Raw genomic sequence first — 11,257 nt, 5'->3', positions numbered from 1 at the left:
ACTTTAATTTTTTGACCAAATTAAAGGAACCATTAACCAAAACTTTAATTTTTTTGACTAAATTAAAGGACATTTTAATGGCTTTGACTAATTGACTAACAACCTTGAATAAAATAATTCAAAGTTTAAACATATATATTTTTTTTTCACAAAAATTTTCCAACATAATACATGTATAAAAAAGAAGTCTTTGCGGGTTGACACTTCCTAATTCGACCTCTTCTAAGTTGCATAGTTTTGCCCGAGAAATTTACTTATTTCCCATACGCAATATCTTATATCTGTGAGATTTATTTTTGTATCCGTATATTCTTAACTTTGTCTTGTTAAAAGGCATTTATAAATAGATTATGGTTGAAAGACTTTAATCTACATGTCAAGTTTTGCAAACTTTAAAAACAAACATAGAAATATACCAAAAATATTTTAGACACAATATTTGCCACATATTATGGATAATGGAAAATCTATCCAAACACAAATGATCCAATAACAAGTGTACACGTGTATGTCAGCATCTACAAATTCACTAAAAAAGATATTGTGTTTGCCAACTCATGTGCGTCTCTCATATTATAACCATTTGATTTGATCAGAGCTGAGCTGAGGAGATTCAAAAAACATACCAAGTGAACTGACCAAAATGGCCACCGCAGCCTCTACCATGGCTAGCCAACTAAAGAGCAGTTTGGCAACTTCTTTCAAAAGAGGGCTTGTTACTCCCAGGGGCATTTCTGGTAAACCATTTAAAGTTTTGCCTTCCTCAGCCAAATCTACCTTCTCCATCAAGGCTGTTCAAAGTGATAAGGTTTTCTTCCTTTCCATTTTTCATTTATGTTTTCTTTTTATACCCCTCAATTATGAATTTAAATTTAGGGAATATAAGCGAGTGAATTTTGTTTTGAGCTCTATTTCTAAAATTCAAGTTTAGTTTATGAGTAGTTTTTTAAATTAGTTTCGGCTTGATTACTTTAATATTTATTTATTAAGGGGTGTTTGGGTGGGTTATTAAATCTTGCTTATTTGGCAAAACTTCTTCAGAAGCTTCAAATTAGAGCTTTTTCAAAAGTGACTTTTGTGTTTCAAAAATCAAATAAGCAATTTTAAAAGCTCACCCAAACACCCGCTAACTAACTTATATTTAAAACTTTATAATAGTATTTTGTATTTTTATAACTATAACTTTTATATATAACATCCATAATATATATAAACGAAAATCCAAAAATCTTATGTGTCGTGATGTTGTCGCTCCCCCCTTTTATAGAAGCCACCAGATTTCTTGATTTTTAAATTGAGGCCTCTTATTGATTTAACCCAAATTCATGGGTATGGGTCTTACCAAAACCAGATAGCTCTTAAACGGGTTATAACATCTCATTAAATTAAAAATTAATTTTACCAATTATTTGATATGAAAATCCTACAAAATAGGAATATACTAAATTTAAGAAACGGAATCAAATGCATTTTATTCTTAACATGAAAACAGTGAGAACCAATTTGCTGTTATTATTAGGTTTATTTTTATAAGTGTTTGATGTTATTTTTTGTTAGTAGTTGCTAATTTTTGATTTTAAGACATTATAAGTATTTGCTTATTTATGTTTTGTTGTTATTATTAGATTTCTTCTTTTGCCGATATAAGTATTTGTTGGTATTTGCTGTTATTATTTTGTTCTTGATTTTGATTCTTTTGTTATAATTTTTAGGTTTTTTTCTTTGTTATTATAAATAATTGTTTATGTAGATTGATATTGTAGTTGATATCGTTTCTTACGTTCTCATTTTTTTATAAATTGGTATTATTTTCTACGTTCTCATGTTAAGAATAAAATGCACATGAACCTTCCCCCAAAATTTAATATCCAATTTAAAAAGAAAAAGATATTATTTATAATTAATAAACAATTTTATAGTAAAAAACATAAGCGGGTCATGGGTCATCAAATCCAGATAGCTTTTAAACGGGTTATAACATATTATTTATTTATGAAAGTCTTTCATCATCAAACCCTAAGTATATTATTAACTTTCTTACAATAAAAAAAATAAGATCCAAAAAATAAATATTAGAAAACGAAAAATGTAAAACAACCATTCTCTCAAGCCATCGGATTACTTTATTTGTAAATGAAGGTTTCTCACGCATTTGACCCGAATTCACGGGCAAAGGTCTCACCAAACTCAGATAGCTCTTAAACAGGTTATAACATCTCATTATATTAAAAAATAATCTCATCAAATATTTGATATGAAAATCCTATTAAATAGGAATATACTAAAAATTAATATCCTGTTTTATTTTAAAAAAAGATATTATTTATAATTAATAAACAATTTTATAATAAAGAAAATAAATGGGTATCACCAAACCCAGATAGCTTTTAAACCGGATTATAACATATTATTTTTTGTGAAACCATTTCATCATCAAACTTCAAGTATATTAATTATTAACTTTCTTACAATAAATAAATTAAAATCCAAATATACATATATAAATATTAAAAACGAATAATGTAAAACAACCCCCGTAATACGGGGGATAAAATCTAGTAAGATAGATATATTAGTTGGCTATTTTATCATAGTTTTTAATAATAAAATTGTTATCTAAATATATATTTTACATGCCAAATGAAAAAGAAACAAATAACAGGCCCGTTTAGGCTTACAAGTCTAGTTGAACTCGCTCATTTACATGGCTAATTACCATTATTATGTTGTGCTATTGTAGGTTCCCAGCCGGATCTACACGGAATATCTCGTTCTACGTAGGTGCGGAATCCCTACGTAAGACGATACGAGCGTAGAAGACGATACACGTTAACACAATCAAACACACGTTACAATAAACAAAGACACGTTGTATTGCAACTTGAAACACGTGATTCACTGATCACCGATTACACAAACTCTGAACAACTCATAAACTGATTCATCTAATTCAGCCGTAACCTAGCTGTATATAACAGACGACAACTTCGCCTAACATGTTTAGGCGAAGTTGTCACTAACTTCGCTTGTTCCACAAGTTCGCCTATATAAGCGAACTTGTGAGCTAACTTCGCTTAATACAAAATACAAATCCAACTAACTCGATTACAGACACTAGACACTGAACTACTGACATCATGTACCAACAGACTCCCCCTTGGCAGTAGCTTCATATCTCTATCTTCAAACACGTGTCTTGTAATCCCAAAAATCTTGTATCTTTCATATTCAAGCATGAACGCCTTCTCGTACACAAACCGAAACAACTCTTTGATACTTCTTTGCTTCTTCTTTCCAAGCAGGAATATAAAATATCTTTTTCTCGTTCATCACCTGCAGATCAGCTTGAGACAGATTCACTAGATGCATAGGATCATAAACTCTCATCAGCTCTTGTTCATCTTCATCCTCCATTACTGCTTCAGCTGTTTCACAATCCACATACCACCACTTCAGATCGTTGAGCACATCCTTGGGCATTTGTTTCATCGGCACTTCTTTTAAACACCGGATCGGCTTATACTTCATGATCATCCACGGCTTGCCATCTGCTCTCATTCCTCTGTCTTTGTCTTCAACAAGCTTTCCTTTCTGTGGTTTCAACAGCTCGAACTTTTTCTCCTTTATGCTTTCCTTCCAGACTATCTTCCCAATGACCCTAGCCATGTTATCATCACTCCTATTTATCAACTTCCGGAATCTCGTGCTCAACGTTCTCCTCCACAATCTCTCCTTCTTCAATCTCACTATCAATGACAATCTCAGCCCCTATCTTCTCTATCTCCTCCACCGGTAACACATCCTCATCACCTATAACATCATCTAACACCTCCTCAGCATCCACAACCACCACATCATCACCCCCTGAACCGCCAGCTGCACTCGTTGACTCCCCCTGAGATGTGGAAGTCCCAAAAGCTTGTTCAGTTCTTGGCAACTCTCCACCTGCACCTTTCGATGCATTGGGATCATCGTCTCGATCATTACGCTTCTTCGTCCTCGGCTTATCACCCTTACAGCCCGTCTCCCCCTGAGATGCCAAGAACTGTTTCAAGGCATCAATTATTTTACCATGCTCGATCAGGAGGGACGACTGAATCTGATTCTCCGCAACGAGGCGCTGAATATCATGAGTCTGGATAAGATTTACCCTTGATTGTTCTGCCACGACCCTTTCTAGCGCTGCAATTCTTTCCGAATCGGATAAGGTTGCATCGAAATCAAACCTCATATATGATATGTCTTGAGCGTACGGAGGAAGGATTCCCAATGTAACCGGCACCTCAGAAACAGGTGGAAACGTAACCGCAGGTGGTATCGTAACCGACAACCCTGCAGTATCAACAACTGTCGACTCAACAAACCTTGCTACGACCTCCGTTGGAGTAAGAGTTGGAGGTGGCAGGGACACAATCTCTGGAGCCGAGAGCTGGAATGTAGTGGGTGGGATGCCGAAGGAAGATGAGGTAGTCACCACGGGAACATCCGTGGCGATTGGCCCTGTAACTTGCAATGGTGTAGGGACTATAGTCATACAGACAGTGCGGGTGGAGTGAAACGAACCACCCTTGAGCTCTCACCAGCTCCCGAACCTGCACCTGCCCGTTCCCTTCTCGATCTATGGACCAACTGATGTAAATCTTCCTCAAAATCCGACTCACTGTCATCATTGTCTCTCTTCCTCTTCCCATGAATCCTTTCTTGTGTAACCAAAATCCGTCTAGCTTCAGCCACATCATCATCTGAAGAATCAGAATCAGCCTCAGTCGTAGCTGCCCTAGCAACATCCACACTAGTAACCCGGGCTACCGAGACCTGTTCCTCTTCCTCAGGGTCAACACGATCCATATCAAAAATCATTGATCGCCAAACGCAGCTTCAAGGTCTACATTTTCCTCCGGTGCCACAACAGGAGCAGCATGTAAAGCTTATTGTACCTCAGGTGGTGGTTGAGGTGCTCCAGCCTGTTGTGGTGCCGGATCCCGAAACTCGTCCCTACGAGCTGGAACATACTCTGGGTTGATTAAGTACCCAAATAATGGAGTATGTCGAGGACGGAGCTCAGGCTTGCTTCTTGCACTTGATGATCTACACTGAGCGAAGATCGTCTTGCTTACACTCTCCACATATCTAATCGGGCGGCGCTGAGGTAACGTGGGAGCAACATGATTCAAGATCATTTGAAGGAATCTTGGATACATCATAAATCTCTCACGCGCCACCGCTCTTCTTTGACGGTCTATCTCGTAGAATACCATCTGACTAAAGCTATAACGCTTAATGTAAGTCAGTGCAGTCATCGCCGACTGCATGGTCGCACCCATTCCATCCGTACCAGCCTTTCTCCCTGACATACACACGATCATCACGTGCATAAGAAATCGCCATTGGTCTAACAAGAATCCCTTTCGTCTTTGAGTATCTCCCAATGGACCAGAATATCCCATCCTCAGAAAAGCACCATCTCTGAATGGAGCCACGAAGTCTGTAGGATCGTCTCTCGTTTCATCCCCAAACTGTAAAGCCACCCTGATCTGTTCAGACGAGAACTGTATTATCTGATTGTTAACCGTTGCACGCATAACCGGGGGCTCGACTCGACAGTCATATTCCACTATCTGCCAGAAATCTTCTATGTTTGGTAATGAGATAGGCAGTGTTGTAGTAATAGCGTGGAAGATACGCGAGCGGAGTAGAAATGTGATGATCTCGCGGAAATCATCAACACCGCTCGCATCCGGGTCCAATGTGATGTACATGTTATGCCCCGGGAAAAACTGTCGATGGTTATCTCCTCCTTCGTCACCACCTGCACCACCTGCTCCAGCTACAGCTGCCATTTCTGCAACAAAAACAGACTAAGTTAGAGAATCGTCGAGGCAAATCACAAGTTCGCCTGTTACCATGAGCGAAGTTATGATTTATTCGTATAGGCGAAGTTAGAGGTGGGGCGAAGTTGGGAACAACTTCGCCTCAACTTGAACTTCGCCTGATCAATGTTAAGTAAAAAGGGCCAGGTCATTAACTTCGCCTAACCACAACTTCGCCTCATGTACTGTTACATAATTAATTATCAGGCGAAGTTAACCCTCAGGCGAAGTTAAGGATAACTTCGCCTAAACTGTAAGTTCGCCTGAATATGAATCGGCAACAGTTTAGTTGTTCAAACGAATTGATTTGGTCAATTTGGAGATTGCGGACTGTTAAATACATGTTTTTATGGAGATCTAGACGATCAATATGATTACGACCACGTGAAAATAAGTTTGAAAATTGGGTGTTGGATGTTTGAAAGAACGAGGTCACTAAACGGGTCGAAACGACCTTTGATTAACGCCAATGACATAGATTAAAAGATGCAACAACCCTACACACCTTTAACACGGAATGAACTCGAGAAAAAATAACACAGATTGATCGAGATATAACTTCGCTTAAGGTTACTGGGAATAAGTTCGCCGGATTTTGAAAAACAATACTGAGCATTTGATCAAAAACTTCTTTATATAGGGTCAAGGTTATACAAGCGAAGTTATGGATAACTTCGCCTATTGCAGGCGAAGTTGGGATAACTTCGCCGATGTTAAAATTTACAGAACAAACCCCTATAATTTGAACAATTTGCAATTAAGTTTTAAAACATCCTTTAAAGAGTTAAATGATACGATCAAGACCAAGTAACCAGGTATAAAATCATACAACTCCATAAGTAGGATAAAACTTAGAAATAAGGTACACGGGATCAAATTTCAGTCTCGACAGGGACTACCACGTTTTAGAAAAGATCCGAACAGGAATCATACTAATTACGTGACTGTCACATAGATCCATGTTCAGCTGTATTATGACATAAAGAGACAGGTTGTAAGCAGGTAAATAACTTAAAATGGTTTTCATCGCTTCTGTGATACGGGTTAGGTTCAATTAAGCTCAAAATTTAAATGGGCAACACATCAGAGATTGTGATGTCTCCTATCTATTCTCAAAGCGTATTTGGCTTTCCCCAAGTCACCCCGAGTTGACCTCGACCCGTAGTGTCTGATTAAATAGTAAGTACTCTTCGATCTTTAGACTCTTCTTCCCGTTCTCTTTCTTGCATCTTGATTGAGAAGTATTAACATTATAAGCTCTAGAATGTCTCAGTTTTTTTTTTTTTTTTTTTTTTTTTTGTTTTTTAATAACAAGATTTACACAGTTTCAGAGAACAACTGCAAGTCCCGAATCTGGATCACTGCAGTTTCTTGACACGCAATTTTCACGGGAATCAGAACACTCACGGGCTCGTGTATGACTGGGTAATCGCTTTTCTGCCTATCATTCGGAAAGATATATATGGAGACATGCACAACTCTTAAGGAGTTTCCACGTAAAATCGAGGAGATTTAGTTTGTATCACTTCTACTTTTACGCACCATAAAAAGCTACCATGACATACAATGACTGTTCTAAAGTCTTTTAGGCCTAATAACTTCACTAATTAAGCACACAGAATCAGTTTGTCTATCACTTTCCAAGGTTGGATCAATTTTCTTTTAAACATAGTAAAGAAACTTCTTACGAAGTAGTAGACTTGAAAAATAATTTCTTCAGCCAACCTACCAAGTGATTCAGCCTATTAACGGGGACCCATTCATCGGAAGCCTCGAGACTCCAGTGACATCAAGCCCATTGATCGCCTGGTATCTTTCAAACCTTCCTGGATACCGCACGGCAGTCAACCCATTACTACGTGGTATCGAGGTCGGGCTAGCTCACGAGTTCTTTCTAGTGGGCCCATTTGTGAAAACCGGCCCATTAAGGAACACAGAGTATGCTGGTGCAGCTGGATCACTAGCTGCTGGTGGATTGGTTGTGATTCTAAGCATTTGCTTGACGATGTACGGGATTGCATCGTTTAAAGAGGGCGAGCCATCGATCGCACCATCGTTAACTTTGACTGGGAGGAAAAAGGAGCCGGACCAACTTCAAACCGCAGATGGTTGGGCCAAGTTCAGTGGTGGGTTCTTCTTTGGTGGGATCTCAGGGGTCATTTGGGCATATTTTCTTCTCTATGTACTTGATCTACCTTACTATGTTAAGTAAATTGGGCCTCTTTCAATGTGGCAAGTTGTATATTAGTTGTATATTAAGGGGATGACGATTGTTTGAAAGATATTGTGTATGATATTTTTATGTATTAGAAATTTAGTATTTACTTAACCCCAATGTTTTAAAAACCTGTACGAACTGGTCGGTTCAACCTGTTAAACCGGTTACATATAGCTAGACAGTATGTTTGGTAGAAAATCGAACTAGCGGTTTTTTTTAAAACATCGGTTTGTACCGGTAAACTAGTTTTAAGCCCAAGAGATTTTGATATTTGCGGCTCATTTTTTTTCTTCAAAATTACTTTTAACATAGCAACATTTAAACGAGTAAACTTTTGGATATTTTTTAAAATTGAGTGCTTTTGTATGTTTTTTCATTATGGATTAACTTTTATTATGGAATCATGTATTTTACGATTATATTTTGAGTGAAGTTGCATTTGTACGTAATTTCAAGCTAAAAAAATTCAACATGGTTGTACTATTTTTTAGTCTAATTCGATACAAGTAAAGACAGGTTGTTAAAACATTGCTTAACCCAACATTTATTTGGTAACTCATTCTATTAAGGGAATGTTTGGGATTCCTTATTTTCATCAAATTATAACTTATAAACTTTTTGAGAAGTTAACAAGGTTTATAAGGTGTTTGGCAAACAATAAAGTCTTATGAATTTTAAGTTATGGTAAAGACAAAATAAAGGGGTTTTGAAAAGTTAGGAATATGTAACTTATTAACTTAATGGGTTTTATTTACCTATTACACTCTTATAACCCTCAAAGTCCATTACACTCTTAAAAAAAGAGTGTCTTTTTTAGTCATTTGGGTTTTCCCCAACACATATGCTAATCCAACATTTTTTTAAAAAAATTTATAAGTTAATAAGTCCTTTTAATAAAAAGTCATTTTTCACTTTAATAAGCAATCCCAAACACACCCTAAAATGAGTTGATTTGGATTGTAGCCATTTGAACCGATGTTTAGTATGCTTTTACACACAAACTGAATAACGGATTAACGATAATTTTAAATTGTATTAATTTCAAATAAGCAGTATCCAAAAAGGAAATGGGTAATTTACAGAGTCAAGGAGTGAGTTACTTGAGTCAAATCACCTAAAGTTTTTATACGAATACAAATTGGCTATATTCAGCTTGAACCTTGCTAAAATTTTCCCCTTATATGAGCAAGTGAGTTTGAGCCAAATCATCTCATGTTTTTAACAAACCAATTCATAAAAGGTGAAAAGCAAGCCATGAGACTGTTGCAATATCAACACATAATTAGGATTTTTACATAAAATTTAAATGTTTTTTTTTTCTTTTCTCTATAACAAATCAACATATTTTTTAAAAACTTGGATATAATCATAATTACAACTTATGTTCTTTTAAACCTTTATTGTAGCACAATCCACTATTGTTGCCATCACCCCATCTACCTTACCCATTATTAAGAAAATTCAAATGGTTGCACTTTTTACAAGAAAACCTTAATTTGTAAGTGTTCTAAATAGGATGACATAAACTTATGGTTTTATAATAGACATATAACATTTTTACGTAACTTTTGCAAAATGTTTTATATAACAAAATGGCATCCAAATAGATCGTCACCTTTAATAAAACATAGTTTCTTTTCTATTGGCCTTTGAGTTTTATAAATCTTTTAAGATAAGATTAATGCAATTGTCCTTTAATATCTTAAGTATTAATATATCATATGTAAAAGCCTCACTGAAGTTTTAGTTATTAATAGAACCTATATTATTAGCCTCTTAGATTTACATCATGTTCTGCTTTTGCTTCCCTGGTCTTACTAAAACTATTATTAAATGAGATTTCCTAGACCACATTGATGGTATGAGCCTGAGTGAAGGAATGAACGAAGTTCCAGTAGGAAGAAGTCATCGTCTCACAACCAATCAGATTAGTCACAGGGGAAAACGTGGCAAGTCGTGATCTAAAGACATCACTGAGGCAGGTTTCTTACGCAAGCATCAAGTTAGAAGCAAGAATCAATCACCAATAAAGATATTCGCAGGCTAAAATTACTGCAGAAACTTAGAAAAATATTTTTGATGATTATAATAAAATTAAAAATACTGTATTTACCTCGTGGCCAAAGCATGGCTATAGGCCAGGACCGGCCGTTGTAAGGCCCCCGTTCCTGGGTGCCCTACTTTCACGCTGGTTGGATTTACTCATTCACATAATTCGGAAAATCATAGTTAATTAAAACATTTCGCGGAAATAAAGTCAACCATTCATATATAACATAAATACATTGTCTTAAACAGAAATAACATAATTCTTAAACATAAAACATAAATGACACGTGAATCCTCTTCCTAGTGATGCCAGTCTTCCTCTTATTGCCACGTGTCCTCATCAAGCAACTTGTCTCATTCTACTTGCCTGCGTGCATACTAAAAGTCAGCTACGCTGAGTGAGTTTTAGTTAATTAACATACATTACATTCACTTTCTTCACAATACGCGTCCGAAGATACGTATTAATACTTACCTGTTCATCTAGTATTCAAACATACATACATACATTCAAGCTTCTTACTGACTACATACCTCGGATATTATAAGGGCCCGGCCCCTACATACCTTGGATATTATAAGGGTCCAGTCCCTACATACCTCAGAATTTATAAGGATCCGGCGTCCTACATACCTTGGATATTATAAAGGTCCAGTTCCTACGTACCTTGGATATTATAAGGGTCCAGTCCCTACATACCTCGGTTATTATTAGGGCCCGGTGCCCTCTAACATACCATGCAATCCTACCTTCGTTACATTACCCTTCTACTTCCTTCAATCATAACTAATATAACAACTACGTGCATATTAGTTAGTCAATCCATATCATTTAAATTCATACTCAAACATATATCTAATATACACTTACTATTTAAGGTAAGTGTATTAGTCTAACACATCGTAGTATGCATACAGCCCCGAAAACATAACACATAAAAGGGACTAGAACTCACCTGTAGACGATTCCTCTCCGAATTAATGGTAATGCATTTCTTCAACTGTGCCCGACTAACTGTTAATAACATACACGTATTAATCTCTGTATTTCTTTGTTCTTTATTTTCTTAAATTAATGGGGTTAACTTTTAAGTTAGCTGAACCGACATGTATCTTTCTT

At 36.4% G+C, this 11,257-nt stretch overlaps 1 protein-coding gene across 1 annotated transcript; it reads left to right on the top strand.

The window, feature by feature from the left end:
* The first annotated feature begins 490 nt into the window (after nt 1-490).
* Nucleotides 491-8,092, top strand: LOC143580020 (photosystem I reaction center subunit XI, chloroplastic-like). The gene is made up of 3 exons (XM_077063163.1): nt 491-504; nt 604-808; nt 7,591-8,092. The coding sequence occupies exons 2-3, from the start codon at nt 644-646 to the stop codon at nt 8,080-8,082; spliced, it is 657 nt and encodes a 218-aa protein (XP_076919278.1). The 5' UTR covers nt 491-504; nt 604-643; the 3' UTR covers nt 8,083-8,092.
* The last annotated feature ends 3,165 nt before the right edge of the window (nt 8,093-11,257 follow it).

The sequence above is a fragment of the Bidens hawaiensis genome, unplaced genomic scaffold (assembly GCF_021521415.1).
Source record: "Bidens hawaiensis isolate Kalapana, Puna unplaced genomic scaffold, B.hawaiensis_p1.1 tig00030202_1, whole genome shotgun sequence".
NCBI lineage: Eukaryota > Viridiplantae > Streptophyta > Magnoliopsida > Asterales > Asteraceae > Bidens > Bidens hawaiensis.
Note: the sequence above shows the minus strand (reverse complement) of the source record. Positions and strands in the feature narration are given on the sequence as shown.